This window comes from Haliotis rufescens, unplaced genomic scaffold (assembly GCF_023055435.1).
Source record: "Haliotis rufescens isolate VD_foot unplaced genomic scaffold, xgHalRufe1.0.p SCAF_17, whole genome shotgun sequence".
NCBI lineage: Eukaryota > Metazoa > Mollusca > Gastropoda > Lepetellida > Haliotidae > Haliotis > Haliotis rufescens.
The window spans coordinates 9,882,497-9,907,140 of NW_025963857.1; the positions used below are offsets into that span (position 1 = coordinate 9,882,497).

The window sequence follows — 24,644 nt, forward strand, 5'->3', positions numbered from 1 at the left end:
AGGTTTCTGTGCCCCATAAGGGCTCTGAGATACTACATCACTGCCACTCAAAATCGTGGAAAGAACAGACAGATCAAAATACAAGGTAAGTTGACCTTTGGATCACCGTCTTCGAGGGTAAGGCAAATCATAAATAAACATATGGAATCATTGGATGTATGGCTGATACTGTCGGTCGCTACAACGTTGTTCTTGGATAAAACATGTGGGACTTCCAGAAGTTACATCATAGGATAGCTCAGAACCGTAAGTGATGTCAAAATTAACACCTAATTTCACCGATTGTGAGTTGACGTCTTAAGTAGGAATGGCATTATTAATGTCGTAAATACTAAGTGATAGGGGGTTCTATACTGGCGGCGAGAACTGCCACAGTTACGTTATCAGGAATGAAGAATGTCATTATTAAAACTGGCTATGACGTTATTAAATGCCAAAATTGAAAGTTTTTATGACAAATCCTAATTAAGGCATTATACTTCTGTCTATGCTACATTCCTACTTCACTGCTGCCAACTATCCGGGATAACTAGATGCTTGGTCCTACCAGTCCCTCTGGGAAATACTGGCTTTGATGTATGGAGGAAGGGTTTTCAAAGGAATTATCAAACAATAGTCATCACTATGTATAATTCTAATAATTCTACCTTCATTACATCAGGAAGTCACCTCCCCAATATTTCTGCACCTTGTCGATGAAAGTTATTGGAAAAAGTTGAGTTGTCCCACCTTGCACATGCACATGCCTGAGGATAGTGTTTACCTCCAAACTGTTAACATTAGTTGGCAGTGAATAGTGCGTATGTTAAAAATTTGTAGATTTTGTATTTTGATGACAGCCAAAACTGGAGTTTATGGCTATGATGTAGTAGAGGTAGCATTCTTAGTATTATACACAATGATAACTATTGTTTGATTTCTGGTGTCCGTGATATTTGCTGGAATATCGCTAAAAGCAGCATAAAACCATACTCACTCATTCACTCCCACTACTGACTGTTGCATCTAGTAATTTGGACAGAATGGATTTGACTAACAGATGGTGCAGAGGTATGAACTGTTTCCAAATAAGTCAAAGGAATGTGACAGATGTCATATTTACATGCCAGCAGACTAGGTCTTTCAAGAGGAGGGACACAGGTGGCCCATTAGTCTGAGTTTATACTTAGTTCTGCTGGTAGTGGATTCCGATCCCACATTTGACCCCAGATCTGACCCAATTATTATGAGGTTTTTGGTCTGTGCCATACGTATCTGTGCTGTCAAACAGAACCTGAACAAAGTTTTCCAGGAATGTGCACATGAATTTATTAAGCCACACGGTCAGTGATTAGTCAGTTGACAGCGACAACAGGTAATGTAGTTCCAAATGGACAGTGTCTGAGCTACTCAATAGGCAAAATTTATTATTTTTTAGTTTAAGTTTTTTAAAGAACAAAAACTCACTTTATCAGAGATTGTCTTTCACATCGTTCACAGTCGATTGCATGATAGAGAGTAATTGCCCTTTATCTAAGGGAAGCTACTCTAGTCTACAAGGCATCACATTTGATTATGGTCTGCGTGGTCAATTACATTGTCACAATGCTATGAAATTCAGTCAGATGTCCTCTGCAACAGAATGAAACAAAGTAAACTTTTGACATAATTCAGCATTATCTAACTTTAATTTGGGAAAAGACCCTGAGCCATATAGGTGTACAAACACAGGTATGGAAAATGACAAGCCCCTATCATGCTTAATTGCTTTGTTTATATCACCAGTGTTTCTATACGAGCTTGTGAAAACATCTCAGCTACACCCCAGTTAGATGCTGATTATTTTTGTCTTAGACTATTATTTTCATAATAATAACAATTATCCCAGTACTGGTAATTTGTCTCGATCCCTGATGGCCAATTCTGTCTCAATTGCCAATTACCAAGGACAACGCAATGTTTGTTTATTGAAACTGAAAGTAGATCCTACCACTACATTTTGTATTTACATATTTATCCATAAATGGCCCCAACAGATGCTGTTTTTATCCGTTGGCTTTAACCTGACGAGGCACTGACTCATTATATGTTATATGATATTATTGTCATGTTGAAGAGACTATGTTGGCACAGGACAAAGCGACCCATCCATATTTGCTTACTAATTGTCGCAGATCTAGCCATGCCAGTTACAAAACTTGTCAGGTTTTGATGAAGTCAATACATTCACTCTGTGTAAATATTATATACGACCATGCTGTTGTTTAATGTCATTATACACCACCAATCAGTCAGGGAAGGATCTCCAGCCTTCCAGACAGTACCAAGCAGTGCTCTGACTTATTTGTCCTTCAGTAAGCCTGGGAGGTGGGAAGGAACATGAAATATTCACATGGAGACTGCTACAGATAGGTGAAGGTACGAAGTGGATAGACACGATCTGATGATCATGGCCTAGCCCGCTGAGATGCAGGCTGATTGGTATGCCTTTCACCCTCCTGGGTGTTCACCTTAACAAAATGATTGATCAAAATATGGTGGGAAGATAAGGCTGGAATAAATTAATTCTTCCATGTTCATCCCAGCCCGACTTGCTATGTGTGAAAGTGTGTGATTTTTGAGTGAATTGCTTATTCTGAAATATGCCCACAATAATTAGTTTTTTGGCAGTTGTGAAAAAAATGAATAGTTTGTTTTATGGAAAATACCCAAACATCAATTTTTGTGTGTTAATAGTGAAAATGAATAGATTGTTTGATGGTGCTCAGTAAATAAGTTGTTTGTTGATACAGCTGGAACAGATGCATGGACACACTAACACTTATAAATGACCAGTCCCTAAGTACAATGTTTAGCCCTAAGGAAACTGGACATTGGGGCCACAACATGGAGTAGAGTCCATCATTTACAAATACACAGGGTAATGGGGCCTGGTCAAATGTCGGAACTAACCTTGTTGGAATAGCAGCAGCTGACTGCAGCTAGTTGACAGATATTTGGCTGAGTGCTGTGGACAATTCCAGGCCAATTAAGTAGCCTCTGAAGAATATATTAGAGGGACTAATCCAGAAAAGTGCAGTGGACAGCAGAAACTGGATACCCTAGGTATTCCTTATTACTGGTCAGGATTCCTGAATATTCCATGTCTGCCCCTGCAGGTGTGTCTGTGTCTGTCGTGTCATATCCACATGCCCAGGCTTCAAACAGAGCAGGTCAGTCCAGTGGGAATGTGGTCAATTATTGCAAGTCAATTCCAGGTTTTATCCCCCCAACTTCTGAATCCATCCCTACAGATGTTTCCACCATGTGGATAAACAGTGATCTACCATGCTTGTGTGGACATGTCTCCATGTCAAAGAGTATTGTATTGTTATCACAGTGGTTGCTAAGGTGACCTTTGCCTATAGTTGCTTCCCTTTGTCATGGAAGGATCAGATGATCAACCCCCCTACGTTTGCTTTTGCGTTGCATCAGTGTCTGTGAGTCAGTTTGAGCCACATTGTCATGATTTTCCTGAATTATTGTTTATTCATTCACTATTATAGTTGTACTACTGCCTTCAGCAGTAATATGCTACTCAATGTATGTTAAGGATACTGATATATATTTAATTCACCCGTGAAGATCTGGTGTAGAATAGGTCTTCAGCAACCCATGCTTGCTGTAAAAGGCGACTATGCTTGTAGTAAGAGGCAACTAACGGGATCGGGTGGTCAGGCTCGCTGACTTGATTGATGCATGTCATCATATTCCAATTGTGTGGATTGATGCTCATGATATCAATCACTGGATTGTCTGGTGCAGACTGGGCATATAGCTGGACTATTGCTGAGTGCGGCGTTAAACAACAAACAAACAAACATATATTTAATTCTGTTGCAAAACTCAACTCAGCATATGAAACTGTGTACTTACCTTTTGTACCTCCTGCCTTCACTGTGGCCATTTCCTGACAAGGTTCTCTGGGCTCCTTTCCGATTTCTGGTGTTGAAGCCAAGTGCCATTCTTACATTTCGTAGATCTCATTAAGCATCATAATATCAGCATTTAAGCCGATACAACTGTATGATAACAGTCTGTACATACAACTTTGTCTGTATGGCCTGATTTGTTATGGCTTTTATTATGTCAATTAGTGTGGGCTTTGATGAAGTTTTGCAGCCTGAAATAATGGTTGCATTTGGGATTAAAACATTTATTAATAAGTTTAAATATATAGCATCAAAAACTTTGTAACAGCTGTACAAAGAAATAGTTCATTAGTTCATGCTGGAATTGATCATATGTTTTGGGTAAAAAAGTCTCCAATGCAAATGATAAGTTGTTCCAGCTGGGCTTTTTGGCGCCATGGAGATCATATTTGTCAGACTAAATATCTAAAGATGATGCCCTATATCCCCTGCATCCCCAAACCTGGTCCAAACATAATTTCCAACCAAAATGCATTGGGGGCTGGTCATGTGACCCCAGTGGAAACGATATATGTTATAGATATATGTTTATGGAAAGCTAATGCTTGGTCAAAGCAGTGGAGATTCCACGTAAGAATACAGATCCTCAGCAACCCATGCTTGTTGTACGAGGTGACTGAATGTGTCGGGTGGTCAGGTTCAGTGACAGTCCCAATTCTGTGGATCGATGCCCACAATATGACTCTTGATTGTCTGATCTAGACTTGATTATGTACAGATTGGAATATATCTAGCTGGAATATTGCTGATTACAGCATTACACAACAAACACACAAACAACAAACCGACTTGACTAAACCCATAAACATGGTACTGACTTAAAGAATCACAATGAGGACCTCATTTCACAGAACCATCTTTGTAATAAGACTGTCCTATACTTTAACATAGACTTAGGCTAGTCGTAACTCTACAGTAGCATTTGGAATAGACTAAGGTCTATTTGTGGAAGGGGGTTGAGGGTCAATCTTTGAGTTCAAACCCAAGCCAGCAGCTTCTGGCAGTTGGACAATATTCAACACTAAGCTGCAGCTCCTTAGCCTGCTGGGCTGCTTGTACATGCCCTGAAAGGTGGAGCAACCTTCATTGTGCAGTCGATAGTGTGTCTACCTGGAGAGTGGAAGGTTGGTGGTTTGATCGCCGAGCTACACCATACTGAAAGATGTTAAGCATTTAAGGATAAAACAAGGAATGACTAATTCCGTATACTGTGTCTGAGTGGAGTCTGAGCTAAACTGGTGAATCGTATCTCATTGGGCAAGAACTAAAAAAACTTCCGGACAAGTGCAAGAAGTCACACTTGCATGCACTTCGACATATAAGTGCAATGATGTTATAGTCCATTTCACCTCACCTCACCTCACCTCACCTCACCTCATCTCAAAGGGCAGCCGGATAGCCTAGTGGTTAAAGCGTTCGCTTGTCACGCCAAAGACACGGGTTCGATTCCCAAAAAGTGTGCAATGTGTGAAGCCCATTTCTGGTGTACCCTGCCGTGATATTGCTGGAATATTGCTAAAAGCGGCGTGAAACCTCACCTCACCTCACCTCACCTCACCTCACCTCACCTCAACTCAACTCAACTCAACTCAACGCAACGCAACGCAACGCAACGCAACGCAACGCAACGCAACGCAACGCACAATACCGCACCATACCGCAATGACATGAGCATAGGCATGTAGTATATTCAGACAACTACTGCATTGGTGCCTGCATGTTGCTATATAAGTCAGTACTCATTCACCCTTCACCCCTTGGTGTCTTGCAAGTAACACCTTCAAGGTACGGATACCCAAACTATGTGCTGACACCATCTTAGGGATTTCTTATGGAAGTTATATTTTGCATGTTTGGCAAACCAACTTTTTTTCTCTTTATTTGACATTCTGTTAATGGTAGGTCAAACTGATGATGGAATATATAATTTATTACCTTGTCAGCCAGTAATGTTGTCATGGTATTGGGAATGTGAGGGAACATTTGATAGTCGAAGGTGATAGATCAGCTGAACGCTATTGGAGATTTAGAATCTGCCTAATTTTGTATCATCTTGTAGGAAGGGGGCTCTTGTTTTAACAATATATATAGGTTCCAATACTCTGGGACCGCCGTCATATAGCTGGAATATTGCTGAGTGAGGCATTAAACAACAAACCAACCAACCAACCAATACTCTGGACCAGTACTATATGTATATCTTCTTTACTCAGTTCGTCATGAAGGATTTATCTTGATTCCAAACAAAATGCCCTTGGCAAGCAAATTAGGAAAGTTCTTCATTATCTTAGATTCAGAGGTCTCTTATCAGTATATATTAACATTATATTTGATGGAATAATGTAAAACTAACCATTAAATCCCCTTCTTCTTTACTGTCCCTCTTAACAGTGAAATACAAGTCCCCTCTACCAAGCTGCACATTAGTTATATATTTGAAGTGAAGGTATAGAAACATGAAATTGGAATTTAATTCTTAATTTGGGAATTGTTCTCACATTTGCTGCAGATTTGGGTCGAATATCGGCAGCTGAGCAGGTCCAGAGAAATCACCAGTCATATTAGAACAAACTTTAGCAGTTCATTCATCTCACCTGGTTGCTAATTGTTATTAAGTCCTGACAAAATTTAGCATGATGCAATTCAAATGTACAAAGAATTCCCTTGTGGGTGGTAAAGTATTGTCATTTGTCCGTAGATTGTTGTGCATCTAAATGTTCCTTGACAGATTCTTCTCTTGTCAAAGGAGAGTTTGTTTAACACTACACTCAGCATTATTCCAGTTACATGACGACAGTCTGTAAATAATCAAGTCGAGACCAGACAAGCCAGTGACTGATATTATGAGCAACGATCCATGCTGTCAGGGTATGATGACATGCTATCAGCCATGTCCTCGAGTCTGACCACTGGATCCATTAAGTCACCTTATGACAAGCATAGGTGGACCAATTCTACCTGTGAGAGTGTGGTTTCTAGCACTGAACCTTCACCTTCTGTTTACAGAGTGCATTCCTGACAGAAGTTTGCATCAGCAGCCAGATGGGAACAGATCAAAGTTCGAAAAATATGAAGGACTCCTGTACCCCCTGTCATTACAACAAAGGTAAGCTGTTGATCTGTCATGTAGGTAAAGGTAAGCTTCCTGTCATTACAAGGTAAGCTGTTGATCTGCCATAGAGGTAAAGGTAAGCTTCCTGTCATTACAACAAAGGTAAGCTGTTGATCTGTCATGTAGGTAAAGGTAAGCTTCCTGTCATTACAACAAAGGTAAGCTGTTGATCTGTCATGTAGGTAAAGGTAAGCTTCCTGTCATTACAACAAAGGTAAGCTGTTGATCTGTCATGTAGGTAAAGGTAAGCTTCCTGTCATTGCAACAAAGGTAAGCTGTTGATCTGTCATGTAGGTAAAGGTAAGCTTCCTATCATTACTACAAAGGTAAGCTGTTGATCTGTCATGTAGGTAAAGGTAAGCTTCCTGTCATTACTACAAAGGTAAGCTGTTGATCTGTCATGTAGGTAAAGGTAAGCTTCCTGTCATTGCAACAAAGGTAAGCTGTTGATCTGTCATAGAGATAAAGGTAAGCTTCCTGTCATTACAACAAAGGTAAGCTGTTGATCTGTCATGTAGGTAAAGGTAAACTTCCTGTCATTACAACAAAGGTAAGCTATTGATCTGTCATGTAGGTACAGGTAAGCTTCCTGTCATTACAACAAAGGTAAGCAGCCGATCTGTCATGTAGGTAAAGGTAAGCTTCCTGTCATTACAACAAAGGTAAGCTGTTGATCTGTCATGTAGGTAAAGGTAAGCTTCCTGTCATTACATCAAAGGTAAGCAGCTGATCTGTCATGTAGGTAAAGGTAAGCTTCCTGTCATTACAGCCAAGGTAAGCAGTCTCTCTGCCGTGTGGATTGAGATGGGTGACTTTTAGGCTGATCTGTCAACTTATCATCAGTTATTATTTTGCATCTTTTGGTAAATGCCTTCAAAGCCTTCAAAGACCGCCTCCGTGGTCTAGTGGTAGAGCGTCCGCCCGCAGAGCGGAAGGTCCGGGGGTTCGATCCCCAGCCGCATCATACCAAAAGACGTTAAAAGATGGAACTTGTTGTTACCCTGTCTGGCGCTCGGCATTAAGGGGTTAAAGCAAGGACTGGTCGGCTCGGAGTCAGTATACTGTGTCTGAGTGGGGTATTCATGTTAAACTGTGTCATGGTATCTCAGTGAGCTAGCACTATAAATCGGCATCAGTCCGGTCTAGTACAAGGAGCCACACACACACACACACACACACACACACACACACACACACACACACGTGCGTGCATGCACGTCGCTATATAAGTGCAATAATCTTTGACGCGACGTTAAACCCAATTTCACCTCACCTCACCTCAAAGCCTTCAAAAATGTAATGTGTGTGTTCACATTGCAGACCCACTCTGACAATGATCGGTGTCCACTCATCCAGTCACAGATTATCTGGGTTAACAATGAAACTGTTTGTTTGATTATTTATGACTGCTCAAATTACAATTAGCAAAGGGTGTTGATTTATGATGTCCTTTGTTAGAGCGATTGTATGTTTGTGGTCAAAGGCGTAACAGTGAGGGAAACAGATGGTCCTGAACTTAGAGCTGGTGAGAAACTTGAATTTTGAAGTTTTTTTTGTTTTTTTTAGGTATACAATTTAAAAATGATCTAATACAGCTTAATAGTTATCTAATCGTGTCTTGTAATTAGATATGCTGGTCACCACTACCAGTGATTAAGCATGGACACGCCCTATTAATTTGATGTTGTTGATACTGTATATACATGTTGAAGCATTTAACTGGCTTTCTGTTCATTTTCAACCAGCAAATAAAATGTGTTTAAACTTCATCACTTTAAAAATATCAAAATAAAAGAATTAAATAGCTGATAATATCTTGATAATGATACAAGCATCTGTACTGAAATGTCACACTGAAGGAGAATAAAAGCTGAAAATGGTCCACTCCATCTTCCATGATTAATATTTATGAAAAGAAAAAAGTGTTATTCAGTTATTCTTATTTATACTAAACATTGTCCACTGATAGACCTTTTTTTTAATAATTTGTCTACTTGTGTATATACTTAGTAACAGTTGTGTGGGAATTAAGGCCCAGTGATTATATATACACCGTTCAGATGGTAAATCCATATATCCATTAATTTGATGAGCACAGGTGGGGAATATTATTTGACACGGTAACATACAACACATTGGCATTACTGTCATCAGCTATATAAGGCAAGGCATTCACAGTGGAGTTAGACCACTGTCAGAAGTTGGTGAGTATTAAGCCAGTTCCCCATATTACAAATCATCCAGGGTGCCTTTGTACAAGCGATCTTAGCGCTAAGGTGATCCTAACTCCCATACCTTGCCACAGACTTAAGACAGTCATAGTGTTGAGGACCGCCTCCGTTGTCTAGTGGTAGAGCGTCCGCCCGGAGAGCGGAATGCCCGGGGTTCGATCCCTGGCCGCGTTATACCAAAAGACGTGAAAAGATGGTACTTGTTGTTACCCTGTCTAGCGCTCGGCAAGGACTGGTCGGCTCAGAGTCAGTATACTGTGTCTGAGTGGGGTATTCATGTTAAACTGCAGCATGGTATCTCAGTGAGCTAGCACTATAAATCGGCATGGTACAAGCAGCCACACAAACACACACACACGTACATGCACGTCGCTATATAAGTGCAATAATCTTGGACGCGACGTTAAACCCCATTTCACCTCACCTCACCATAGTGTTGAGGTTGTTTTGAAAAACGGCACCGGCAACGGTTCAGGTGTCTCTGATATTCTTTATTAGTTGGTTTACAAACTTGGGGCCTAAAATTAAAGGTAAGTGGATGAAAAAGGAAAGAAGAGGAATTTTTTTCAACTTCCTGATTAATACTGTTAATCATTTTTGTAACTACTTGGACTGTGGATGCTTGTTAGACATCTGCTTGTTATATATATCTGCCTATGCTTGTCGTAAGAGGTGACTAACGGGATCGGGTGATCAGGCTCGCTGACTTAGTTGATGCATGTCATTGGTCCCAATTTTTTAGTTATGATGCATTTACTGAACTGTATCAACTAAAAAACAATTTTCTAGAATTTGGAGGTTTGATTTCAGCAATAAGAACATATGCACATTCCAAATCAATATATTTTGGAAAACAAGTAGAATTGCCCTTTATTTCTCAAGGTTTAGAGATATCATATAATGAAGATAAAGGATGCAAGATATTTTATTCAAATTTAGTAAATAATCTAATTAAATTAAAAGTTTCACAGTGAAACAAATTCGGAAAATGAAATTGATTCTGAAATAACGGAGGATTTATGGAAAACATATAATTTAATTGTTTTTCGAGCAAACAATGGCACCAAACTAAAATGATTTCCATAGAATTCTCACAACTGATACATATTTATACATCTATAAAATTACATTACCATCATGTACTCTCTGTGGATTTGAAGTTGAATCTATTATCCATCTGTTGTTTGAATGTACACATGTAAAACCATTGGGGCACAGCTTAATGAAATGTTCAGAAAAATGTACTGGCACAAAATTGTAATAAATAAGCAACATGTCATATTTGTATTTTAGGAAAAACTTGATTTTCAATCGAACTATATTATACATCAACAAAAACAAGTGTACAAATTGCTTACCAAATTTGAATGGTCTCAAGACTATGTTAACAAATTGTTATCACTTCATTTAGCCAATGTCCAGTGTTAATAATATGATGTATGTAACATAATTATATTGTCCATCAATTATTCTCTTTGAAATGTGTCAATACCCATAGAGTGTACCTGTACCCTCAAAAAGAAATAGACCCGTGAAGATCTGGGGTAGAATAGATCTTCAGCAACCAATGCTTGTCGTAAAGGCGACTATGCTTGTCATAAAAGGCGACTAACGGGATCGGGTGGTCAGGCTTGCTGACTTGGCTTGATGCATGTCATCGTATCCCAATTGCGTGGATCAATGCTCATGATGTCAATCACTGGATTGTCTGGTCAAGACTCGATTATTAACAGACCGCCTTCATAAAGCTGGAATATTGCTGAGTGCTGCGTTAAACAACAAAGAAAGAAACAAACAAAAAGCACTAAAGTGAAAAAAAGAAGAAAATATCTTTAAAAAAGGAAATCCCAATCAAGACCAAAAGCAGTTAACCAAAACAAGTGGCTAACCTCTCAAAACCACTACTCATTTACCTCAAGAATCCTCATACTTAGTTCACTCTCAATGCAGATAGTATACATTCTTAGAATAAGGTATTTAGGAAGAGAAAGTTACCTACTGTAGCTTTCAATAATATATTTACATTTATAGCCAATCAGAAATGTGGAAGTTGGCAGGTTTCTCACGTAGATCTGCCCACAGTAGTAGACTATAAAACGGCTGATAACAGATGAGGGATGGAGGAGGGATATGGTAACTGCAACTAACATCCTGTTCTCCCAAGGCTAGTTAAAATTCAAAAGGGCTATAGTCAAATAGTGTTTGACACCATCCAGTGTTCGAAATTGAAGAGGGTGACGGTCTAGGGCCCTTCAGGTTTACTGCTATCGTTGTTGAAACTAGATTGTCAACTCTGAATCACTGTGATATGACAAGGACCCAAGGATGCTGCTATGTCTTTTGTCATAGTTGTCTCACAGCCACAATCACCACTTGATTCATTCCTTCAAACATGACAATTTTCTGGGCAACTTACTTACATTTAACTTCATTCTTTTATAAAACAAACATTTTCAAGGCATTCTTAGGTCTTATTAAGCTCATAAAGGGCCAGTAGGATATTAGTGAGTGAGTGAATGAGTATGGTTTTATGCCGCTTTTAGCAATATGCCACCAATATCACAGCAGGGGGACACCAGAAATGGGCTTCATACATTGTACCCATGTGGGGAATTGAACCCAGACCTTCGGCGTGACGAGCAAACGCTTTAACCACTAGGCTACCCCACCGCCCCAGTAGAATATTTAAAGGGCTAGTTGTGTATACTACTTATTGAGGGATTTCTTTTGACCTGCTGACAGTGAATATCAGTAAATGTTCCCCAATCGGAATTAAAACATTCCTCATTCGTGTTGTTAAATGTAGAGCATAATATTAAAGATTTGGAGATTTGATTTTACTGATAATAAACCAAAACAGAGGAAGAGGCTTTACTGCTTAGTTTCACATTATTACATATGATTTGGAGAAAATAAGAGCTTGAAGAAAGTTTTGAAGAAAATAATTATTTCCCCAATTTGGCTACCAAGGGCACTTTGTTCAAAGACCTGTATCTGTAAAAAGTTTATGACCTCCACTTGTCATCTAATGTTGACTGGGCACAGGTGGCCCAGTTGTCTAAGGCGCTGCAATATGCTGTGCAGAGTTGCGTCCCTTGGGCATGCCAGAAACCTATGATTGTGTGTTCGAATCCAGGTATGCCCCAATTATGTTTCTAGGTTTGTCTGCACCATACCCGTGCTCGTGGGTTTCACCCAAGTGGTAAACATCTGAGACCTGCATCACTTCAGGCTTTCCTCCAACATTAAGCTAACATCTCATAACTGGAATGCTGTTAAACCCAACTCGCGCACTCTAATGTTGAAAAGTCATGATAATAGGAGGACAGGGTTCACATGATGCAGATGAGGTGAGGTGAAATCGGGTTTAACGTCACGTCCAAGATTATTGCACTTACATAACGACGTGCATGCACGATGGTGTGTGTGTGGCTACTTGTACTAGTCCAGACTGATGCCAATTTATAGTGCTAACTCACTGAGATACCATGCCGCAGTTTAACAAGAATACCCCACACAGACACAGTATACTGACTCCGGGCCGGCCAGTCCTTGTTTTAGCCCCTTAATGACAAGCGCCAGACAGGTTTACAACAAGTTCCATCTTTTAATGTCTTTTGGTATGACGCAGCCGGGGATCGAATCCCGGACCTTCCGCTCTCCGTGCGAACCCTCTACCACTAGACCACGGAGGCAGTATTCACATGATGTAGACATGTCCCAAAGGACACACAGTGAGATTTATTATGCCAAAGTCTTGACAAGCAATATAAAGGTCCAATAGTTAATGTAATTATCAAATCTTACAGTACAGTACGGGGGTGGTCGGGTAGCCTAGTGGTTAAAGCGTTCGCTCGTCACGCTGAAGACCCGGGTTCGATTCCCGACATGGGTACAATGTGTGAAGCCCATTTCTGGTGTCCCCCGCCGTGATATTGCTGCAATATTGCTAAAAGCGGTGTAAAACCATACTCACTTACTCACTACAGTACAGTACCATGTCATTACTTTACAGGACACTCATATTTCCTGTAGGGACCCTTGAAGTTACTTATATGGGGTCCCTTGGGCCTCCAGTTTCATAGGTCAAGGTTAATCCCCTGTAGAAACTGTACTTTGATTGTCCCCCATCAGAAGGTTTCCATGACTTGTCTGGGTGACACATGCATGTGATACATATTTAATACCTCTACATATAGATCCTATAAATCACTGCTGGTTGTATTATCTGATCCTATATCTCAAGTGCAATTAAATATCAGTGAATGATTTAATATTAATGCATGAAGGGAACAGACACAGCAATTGTGAGTTTTGAAGGGCAAATAACCTTTGTGTAGAAATGACAAAATCACACAGGTTTATTCATGGTTTTATGACTTGTACAATCTGTATTGCATCATAATCGAGGGATGTGACCTAGTTCTTAGTCGTACATCACAATAAGATATTTATGACAAATTCGTGTTTTATTTTGTGAGTTATTTGCTCTTTGTCCTCTTTATTATATACTTCTTCAGTGTGAAAGACTTGAGTTTTCTGAAGTTGAGAAAAGTGATATTTTCATGGCAGTGAACATAACATTTGATATTTCACTGCAGTGAACATAACACTTTACCAGAACTATTGTCACACAAGAGTTACCTCCCCTTAAATTGTCTCCCTTTATCATAAGTGTCAAGCCCAAACACAAACTGTTGACGTCCTTTTTACGTTAGTTCCACATTGACGAGGCAAAATAATGACAGATGCATCAATAATGGAGTTAATATCACTTCTTGCCATTTGTTTTTTTCTCGAAAATGTTTTGTTATAAACTTTAAATTTCTCATTTAACTCGTCACTGGAGACTGTTCATTTTGCAAAGCGCCATTTGTGTTACTTGACAAGCATGTATACTTTTGCTTCTAATAGTGATCTCGTACTTTTCAAGAATATTTATTGTTATAGCTGATTTTGTAGCCGATATGTATTTTTAGACATTTCATGGGTATTGTTACCCGTGAAGATCCTGTGTAGAAGAGGTCTTCAGCATCCCATTCTTGCTGTAAAAGGCGACTTTGCTTGTTGTAAGAGGTGACTAACGGGATCGAGTGGTCAGGCTCGCTGACTTGGTTGACACATGTGATCATATCCCAATTGCATAGATCAATGCTCATGATATCAATCACTGGATTGTTTGGTCAATACTTGATTATTTACAGACCGCCATCATAAAGCTGCTGAGTGTGGCTGCATTTATAACGAACACGCTCATAACGAACTGGAGGATATAACGAACTGGTTTTTTTTATATGCTGTATATATGCAATATATAAGCCTATAACGAACTACGGTTATAACAAACTAAAATTTGTGGTCCCTTTGAGTTTGTTATAACCTTAGTTTACTGTATAGTGATATGTAAAAACATTGCCAATTCAACTGTGTTTATAAGAAGTCTGCAAGACATGAAAAATGGGTAATTTTAGGCATTTGCCTACTTGCCCAAAGCAATCTTACCCACTTAGATGTTTTCCTTTAAATAAAACAGGGTTTTTTTATCGTTCATCAACTGTTTTCTCTGCAGAAATAGATGTGATATGGTATGACTGCTACATCAGTGTTGTGTGTGTGCTGTTCTAATAGTCCTAAATAACACACCATACTTAGCAGAGAAACAACAGACCAAGATGCTGTAGTGACAGTAGCTGATATTATGGAGTTTCCAAGGTTTCAGATATCAAGTAGAATGACCTCAATATCTCTTACAACTCAGAAGCTCTGTTAGGCCAAGTGAAAATCAAGTGAGCTTATGTCATGGCCCTGCTTGCCCAGTATCCCATGTCCATCGTAAACATCTCTGCAGACCAATGGACCAGTGAAGTTGAAACTATATATATACACACTTCTTCCCACTAGTGATTACACCAAAATTTGAATCCAGTATTCAGTATGGCTGTCATGGCAGCCATATTGAAAAACCTATTTATAGCCATTTCCCAACCATGTTTGTTAAAAATGTAGTGACATTTTGTATTTTTGTAGTTAGTAGTGGGACTCAACACCTACTTTCTGTAAATCGCTATATTTCAGCGTTAGAAATTGGCACTAGTTCTGTATTTCTTGCCAAACTGCCAAATAGTTAAGGTATCCTAAGGACTAGTAGAAAATTGCCATTTTTAAGGGTTTTGCTAGATGTCATTATAAGGACTTTTAGTTTCTACCACTGTATTTAAGTTTTGACCTTGATTTGGCCTTCATTCCTTTGGACATGCTAATGAATTCTCTCAAGCTGCATTTCATCAGACTGTAATCATCATCTCCTCAGAAGCCTTCCCAATGTAGTTGAAACTGCACGTGCTTGTAACCACCAATGGCGACATCTGAATAGGTTCAAGAGGTTTGAATAACCGAGACACCACATCTTGACATGCACACATTCCTTACATACCTACGGCTTTGCATGCATATGCATGTGCATCATGTGCCTCTATTGCTCGTCACCTATGAAGGGGTAATTACGCTACATTAGGAATAATGATCACCTTACTGAGACAGTGTTTGATCATTATATTCATTTTATGCATGTAGCTCAACAGTGTGTTATGAATTATTATGATGAATTTATTATATAATGTTTTGCCCCAGGACTTTGTTCACAGGGTACATTCAAGTGGCTGTAGAAATTGAGTACACCTTTCAATATTTTTATAATCTGTCAATTTATATCATATCACGATAGAGTCCGCTGCCTCAAGCAGGGGAGAATAATTTGTGATGTTGGATTGTATTTGATCTGTACTACTCTCTACTCAGGAGAGTCATTTTTATAAAAATATACCGTATATCGCTGTGTATCAGGCAAGTTTTTCGTATCTAGAATGAGGGGGTTAAGACGGTGGGTAGTCTTATACACAGAGTCGAAGATCTTTTTTTCCAGTTGATTCACTTTCAGCTTCCACTGGTGATGTTCGATAGCCAGCCCAGCATTTGACAATAAACTTCACATTTAGTCCTAAAAAACTGTTCCAATAACTTTTTCCATACGTAAACATGGTTCCTTGCATAAAGTTTAATAATTTCTGCAAATAAAGTTTAAATGATCCTCGCCTCGATCCAGATTGTCAAGCCAGGTGACACGGTAAAACAATCAACATCCGTGAGTAGAGAGCCAGAAGTACTGGTAAGCATTTGCATATTGCACATGTGACCTAACATGTGATAACCGGTGAAGCTGAAATCAATTCCCGTTGTTTTTACAGTTGTATTAACCACTTTTGGAGACGATGTGTATAAGTGATTGTGGAATAAACACGCTGAATGTGAAGCAAACATAAGCCTAGTTAGTTACAACATAGTACTCACCATTGTCTCTTATTACTTCATAAATGAATTTTATTTCACGGGCACCAATTTGGTGTCGTACCGTGTAAACACAAAATGTCAACGTGTTCTGGAGTTAAACACACGACCAATCATCATAGAAAAATAAACGCAAGATAAACATATTTTTATTGCAAATATAAGGTTTGTGTGCACACTTGTGATGTGCTTCATTCCAGGTCGCTTTATACACAGAGTATGGGATTTGGGGTCGATTATGAAGACGTGTACAGGGGGTCTTCTTATACGTGGGGTCGCTTTATACACAGCGATATACTGTATTTTGATCTAATCTGATTTGTGATATTTGTTTTGGGAATAATTAAACTCAACCTGGTCACCACACAAACAAATGGGTCTTGAGTGTCTGGTCCTGATCACATTTGGATTGGCCCCATGGGGATTCTGGGTTAGAATTGGTCCCCAGCAACTTATGCTGGTTATAAGGGGGTGACCAAAATAATGGGGTTGGTTGATTGCGTGTCATCGTACCCCAACAGCGTGGATTGTTGCTCACAATATCTATCTCTGCTTGTCTGGTAAAGACTTGATTATTTATAAGATCACCATCCTATTGCTAGAATATTGATGAGTGTGGCCTTAACAACAAACAAACAAAATGTTTGGATTGCTCATTCAAACAAAAAATATGTAAAGATGTGTTTGTTTACTTTTGAGAGATTGCACAAAAGCAGATATCCATCAATAGATATCAAGGACAATCCCCATTGAATAGCAAAGACTTTTGACTTGAAGAGCAAATGCATTTTGAGAGAGTGCATCAAAAGACTTGTTTGCTTGTATGTTGTAAGCTACGCAGTTAGAGGGGCGGTCGGGTAGCCTAGTGGTTAAAGCGTTCGCTCGTCATGCCGAAAACCCGGGTTCGATTCCCGACATGGGTACAATGTGTGAAGTCCATTTCTGGTGTCCCCCACCGTGATATTGCTGGAATATTGCTAAAAGCGGCGTAAAACCATACTCACTCACTCACTCACTCACTCACTCACTCACTCACTCACTACGCAGTTAGCAGTATTGCAATATGAGCAACCTCCCAGGTCGACAGGGTTGGATGACTCACAATGAGCCAAGTCATCAAAAGTGGCCGCTCGATCCATTTTCTTGAATGACTAATTGTTTTATCAAATCTATGTAATGTTACTTGAGATATCACCCTAACAAACAGGAAATTTGGCCTTAAAAGTACAAGGTCACCATTATCATCGCAAAACTGCAAACATTTAAGAACACATCTTGAACTAAATCCATGCAGCGGTTCTGAAGATAGATCACAAGCAACCAGTGGCAAGGCAGACGGACAGGGACCACTTGCACCAAGTGATTTTAGCACTACGATTATCGTAACTCCCATTCATTAACAAACATTGACCTACAGTAAAGATAGGTTTGTGCTAGTGGACTAAGTCCCTCACTTCGTGTGCACTTGGAAAGAAGGAGAATGACAGCAGATGTGTCAATTGAAATTTTAACATCCCTTGTGCAACTAAAAATGCGTAACTTGAAATCTCTGTCGTCATAATAAATTACCTATTTACCAAGCAGACCGTAGCATAAAAGAGATGATTTAAGTTGGATGCTTGCATTAGTTGTTGTTGTTGGTTTGTTGTTTAACGCCCCACTCAGCAATGTTCCAATTATATGACAGCAATTACATTAAAACCAAGTCCCATGCACAGATATGATAAATATAGTGTCTGATAATAGATCATTAACTCAGATCTTAGTCCATCCAATCCGTAAGGGCGTCGCTTAAGAGATCGAGAAAGTGACCGTCGGAATGTTTTTTTATCATGCAACTTCGAATGAAGAAGATATAACAGTAGTTTTAAAGCATGTTTTGAAATAAGTGAGTATTTGTTTTTGTTTTAACAATAAATCTTTAATAATCACAAACAAAACTGCACAACTCCTGTAAACATGACGTTTCAAGGACATGTCCCAAATCTTGTCATGTGATGTTTGATCAGCGTGCCAATCTATGCGTCAACAATGGCTCCACACCTGAGAATGTTAGTGCAAATTGTCAAAACTGTTGTGATGTGTATGTTTATAGATGTTTTTAAAACCAATTAGCTTGCGTATGTTGAAATGGTAATAAAAGAAATATTTTTTGTCGATATGGTTTTTTGAGGGGTTATTTGACATAAAGATGTGTGGGTCTTGTCAATTTAGGAGTAATAAGTAAATGCAAATTGGTTCGATGGTTTGTTTATTATTATAATAGCTTGAACACATGTATCTATATTCTTTTCTGTCGTGAAAATTTGTTCTCTTGAGCAGGTGTTTGCATTGGCCAAAGATAATAAAATACATTTGATCAGTTAAGATGTTTTGAAAAAGTTACTTTTACTTAGACATACAAAGTGTGTTTTTATTTCTCCAGTCCATCATAGAGCAAAACCAAGAAAACTTAAGAATAAATTAATTATTTTAAGATTGTCAGCTTTTGCTCCCTATCATCGAGTGCATAAATCTATACATTAAAAACTTTTCACAACAGCTGCAAAAATTTGTTCTGGCATGTAGTTGTGTGACATATACTTCACCCCATCATTTTGTCATACATCAGCAGTCAATTGTAATTTACACTGCTTACAACAGTGTAAATCCCACTCCGTCACACTTGAACAGCTATGCATATGATACCGTTAGAGCATTCAGTGTTAGGAATTGGCACGACAGCGTTAGAAATTGGCACTTGTCCTATAGTTGTTGCCAAACTGCCCAGTAGTTAAGGTATCATACCCTGTATGATGCTAGATCAACCCTTGTGACATGTGTCAACCTTCAAAGATGCTAGATCAGCTCTTGTGACATGTATCTACCTTCAATGATGCTAGATCAGCTCTTGTGACATTTGCCTACCTTCAATGATGCTAGATCAGCTCTTGGGACATGTATCTACCTTCAGTGATGCTAGATCAGCTCTTGTGACATGTGTCTACCCTGTATGATACTAGATCAGCTCTTGTGACATGTATCTACCTTCAATGATGCTAGATCAGCTCTTGTGACGTGTCTACCTTCAATAATGCTAGATCAGCTATTGTGACATGTGTCTACCCTGTATGATGCTAGATCAGCTCTTGTGACATGTATCTACCTTCAATGATGCTAGATCAGCTCTTGTGACATGTATCTACCTTCAATGATGCTAGATCAGCTCTTGTGACATGTATCTACCTTCAATGATGCTAGATCAGCTCTTGTGACATGTCTACCTTCAATGATGCTAGATCAGCTCTTGTGACATGTGTCTACTTTCAATGATGCTAGATCAGATCTTGTGACATGTATCTACCTTCAATGATGCTAGATCAGCTCTTGTGACATGTATCTACCTTCAATGATGCTAGATCAACCCTTGTGACATGTGTCTACCTTCAATGATGCTAGATCAGCTCTTGTGACATGTGTCTACCTTCAATGATGCTAGATCAGCTCTTGGGACATGTATCTACCTTCAATAATGCTAGATCAGCTCTTGTGACATGTATCTACCCTCTATGATGCTAGATCAGCTCTTGTGACATGTGTCTACCCTGTATGATGCTAGATCAGCTCTTGTGACATGTATCCACCTTCAATGATGCTAGATCAGCTCTTGTGACATGTATCCACCTTCAATGATGCTAGATCAGCTCTTGTGACATGTATCTACCCTCTATGATGCTAGATCAGCTCTTGTGACATGTGTCTACCTTCAATAATGCTAGATCAGCTCTTGTGACATGTATCTACCCTCTATGATGCTAGATCAGCTCTTGTGACATGTGTCTACCCTGTATGATGCTAGATCAGCTCTTGTGACATGTATCCACCTTCAATGATGCTAGATCAGCTCTTGTGACATGTATCCACCTTCAATGATGCTAGATCAGCTCTTGTGACATGTATCTACCCTCTATGATGCTAGATCAGCTCTTGTGACATGTGTCTACCTTCAATAATGCTAGATCAGCTCTTGTGACATGTATCCACCTTCAATGATGCTAGATCAGCTCTTGCGACATGTGTCTGCCTTCAATGATGCTAGATCAGCTCTTGCGACATGTGTCTGCCTTCAATGATGCTAGATCAGCTCTTGTGACATGTGTCTACCTTCAATGATGCTAGATCAGCTCTTGTGACATGTGTCTGCCTTCAATGATGCTAGTTCAGCTCTTGCGACATGTGTCTACCTTCAATGATGCTAGATCAGCTCTTGTGACATGTGTCTACCCTGTATGATGCTAGATCAGATCTTGTGACATGTATCTACCTTCAGTGATGCTAGATCAGCTCTTGTGACATGTTTCTACCTTCAATGATGCTAGATCAGATCTTGTGACATGTGTCTACCTTCAATGATGCTAGATCAGATCTTGTGACATGTATCTACCTTCAATGATGCTAGATCAGCTCTTGTGACATGTGTCTGCCTTCAATGATGCTAGATCAGCTATTGTGACATGTATCTACCTTCAATGATGCTAGATCAGCTCTTGTGACATTTACCTACCTTCAATGATGCTAGATCAGCTCTTGGGACATGTATCTACCTTCAATGATGCTAGATCAGCTCTTGTGACATGTGTCTACCCTGTATGATACTAGATCAGCTCTTGTGACATGTGTCTACCTTCAATGATGCTAGATCAGCTCTTGTGACGTGTCTACCTTCAATGATGCTAGATCAGCTATTGTGACATGTGTCTACCCTGTATGATGCTAGATCAGCTCTTGTGACATATATCTACCTTCAATGATGCTAGATCAGCTCTTGTGACATGTATCTACCTTCAATGATGCTAGATCAACCCTTGTGACATGTGTCTACCCTGTATGATACTAGATCAGCTCTTGTGACATGTATCTACCTTCAATGATGCTAGATCAGATCTTGTGACATGTGTCTACCTTCAATGATGCTAGATAAGCTCTTGTGACGTGTCTGCCTTCAATGATGCTAGATCAATACTTGTGACATGTGTCTACCTTCAATGATGCTAGATCAGATCTTGTGACATGTGTCTACCTTCAATGATGCTAGATAAGCTCTTGTGACGTGTCTGCCTTCAATGATGCTAGATCAGCTCTTGTGACATGTATCTACCTTCAATGATGCTAGATCAGCTCTTGTGACGTGTCTGCCTTCAATGATGCTAGATCAGATCTTGTGACATGTATCTACCTTCAATGATGCTAGATCAGCTCTTGTGACATGTATCTACCCTCTATGATGCTAGATCAGCTCTTGTGACATGTATCTACCTTCAATGATGCTAGATCAGCTCTTGTGACATGTATCTACCCTCTATGATGCTAGATCAGCTCTTGTGACATGTGTCTACCTTCAATGATGCTAGATCAGCTCTTGTGACATGTATCTACCTTCAATGATGCTAGATCAACTCTTTTGACATGTATCTACCTTCAATGATGCTAGATCAGCTCTTGTGACATGTGTCTACCTTCAATGATGCTAGATCAGCTCTTTTGACATGTATCTACCTTCAATAATGCTAGATCAGCTCTTGTGACATGTATCTACCTTCAGTGATGCTAGATCAGCTCTTGTGACATGTATCTACCTTCAGTGATGCTAGATCAGCTCTTGTGACATGTGTCTACCCTGTATGATGCTAGATCAGCTCTTGTGACATGTATCAACCTTCAATGATGCTAGATCAGCTCTTGTGACATATATCTACCTTCAGTGATGCTAGAGCAGTCTTCATCCTTACACTCCTTTACGGCATAATAGTTTGGGATTTAAAAAATATGATTGTTTTTGGAGTTTCTGTGGCAACAACTTTGACTTAGGCTGGAAATGGCGATAGTGCTCGTTTCCGGAACAGATCTTGAAAAACATACAATGTTTCTTCACCAAACTTGGTACATTTATTAAGGCTGAAATGATACATTAGTACACCGGTGCATCATGAATTTCATGCTACACAATGTTTTTTTCTGTATCAATACAAGACAATGCACTCGTTTATATTTTTGTCAGTCAAATATTGCAAGATGTGTTGTTATTAGCGCTTCAAGTTTTCTACTAAAAATAGCCTCTACGAACATGTGTCTTCAGCTAACTTTTCATTTTGAACCTGAAATACTAGTAAAAGGTTTCCACACGATTTGATGTAGATATGTGTCGTATCACAATGTGTATCATATCGTGACCTATGTATAATAATATGTAGTGTATCGTGATCGTGCTCTATCATTTCACCTCTAACTTTTATTGGCCTAGTCAGGTGAACTGGTGCATTTGATAAGTTTGGGATTTTTGAAAATTTAATTTTTTTAGTTACCTTGCCAACAACTTTGACCTAGGCAGGAAACGGTGGTAGTGTTTATTTCAGGAGCAGATCTTAAAAACATTACAATATTTCTTTTCTTTTCTTTCCATGGCAACAAGTTTCATATATTTATTCACAACAAGTATTTACCATTGTGGGGCATATTGCTGACTTTGTCTTCTTGTTGATTTTATATGAGCTGATTTTCAGTGATCCATTTATATAATTTACCCGGCTATTTTGCCTTTTGTGCCCAATGGAATCTCTTTTGTCAAATAATCGAGATGTAATTCTTCTTGTGATGTTTGTGTATCTTACTATTAATGTCAACAGTGGGGTGTCAATGAGATGACTGTGTCAGTAGCAGGGTGTCAATGAGTTATACTATACATCTCAGTAGTGCAGTATACAGGATTTACAGATGAATGGACCAGTAGAGGGGTGTACACAACATTATGAGCTAGTAACATTCCAAAACTATACAAAATGTCAGACATGTCAGGCCTTGTGAAAACTAGAGGCGACTTTCAAGTATATATAATAGTAATATCTTCGTGCAATTTATCAATAATTATACTTTGTGATGAGTATAAGACCCCAAATTTGTTTTGATGTTAATTCAGATAATAAATAGAGGATTCATCATGAGTGTTTTTTAATATGGGAAATATCAACCGAGTCTTAGTTAATCGATGAGTGGGTTTAGGCATTATCGTGGTGGGGAACACAACTCTAGACTGACGCTTAATCTCTGAAAATATATAATTTTGATAGAAACAAACAACTACATAGAAATTGAAAAGGTGTACAAGTGAGATGGGAGATTCAGAACCTTAGGAAAATCTAGACATGCTTCATTTAGGACCATAGCATTACAGTAAGGTTGGGCAGAAGGGAAAATATGCTGGTGGGACAGACAATTTGTACCTGTGTGGGATAGGAAATATTTGCCTTCAGCTTGACCAGTGACTGCTTTAGTCACAAGCCTACCCTGCATTAGACTAACATTAAGTCTCTGAAATCTTATATTACACAATATCCTTCTTGACTCTAAAAATATAAAAAAATTCCCTATGCTGATTTCAGAATAGAGCTAGCTTGAGCTGGCTAGACTTGCTTTTGTATTCATTTCTAGATTATTATTTTTTCATAAAATAAATATATTTCCACGGTCATGGTGAAGGACTAACCATGCATGCTTATACTTCCATGTGTATGAGGAGAATAATAGACACCACCAGCTATGCCCCACATTTGGGTATGCATCATCAAGACTAGACTGACACTTAGTCAATGAAAACATGTCTTTAAATTGTTTTTTCTTCTTCTTCGAAAGAACCTTTCATCTTCTGCTGTTTTGGAATCAAGCAAACTAGACTTGGTTAGTTTGATCTAGACTTGTCTCGGCTATTAGTAACAACACATACCTAAAAAATATAAATTTCACAGTCATGGTGCAGGACTACATCAAGACCACTAACATCATCACATACCGGTACCCAGTAACCTTAGCATCCTTAATATCCCCATTCTCAGTTTTTGGCTCAAATATTATTCTCTGAGTTCTGATTCACTACCATATTGGTTCAACAACTTTTCGAAAGGGGAATCCAGTACAGTGGTATGAGACACTTCATTCATTGGCACACATTGATACTGGGCTAGTGACAAAAGCCGA

At 39.1% G+C, this 24,644-nt stretch overlaps 1 protein-coding gene across 6 annotated transcripts in view; it reads left to right on the forward strand.

The window, feature by feature from the left end:
* Positions 1 to 24,644, forward strand: part of LOC124116702 (b(0,+)-type amino acid transporter 1-like) — a 133,198-nt gene that overhangs the window by 61,366 nt on the left and 47,188 nt on the right. For all 6 annotated transcript variants that reach the window (XM_046478564.2, XM_046480060.2, XM_046481526.2 and 3 more), the window contains one exon: positions 6,957 to 7,056. In XM_046478564.2, coding sequence (XP_046334520.1) covers positions 6,957 to 7,056 — 100 coding nt within the window. The remainder of the gene's footprint in view (positions 1 to 6,956; positions 7,057 to 24,644) is intronic.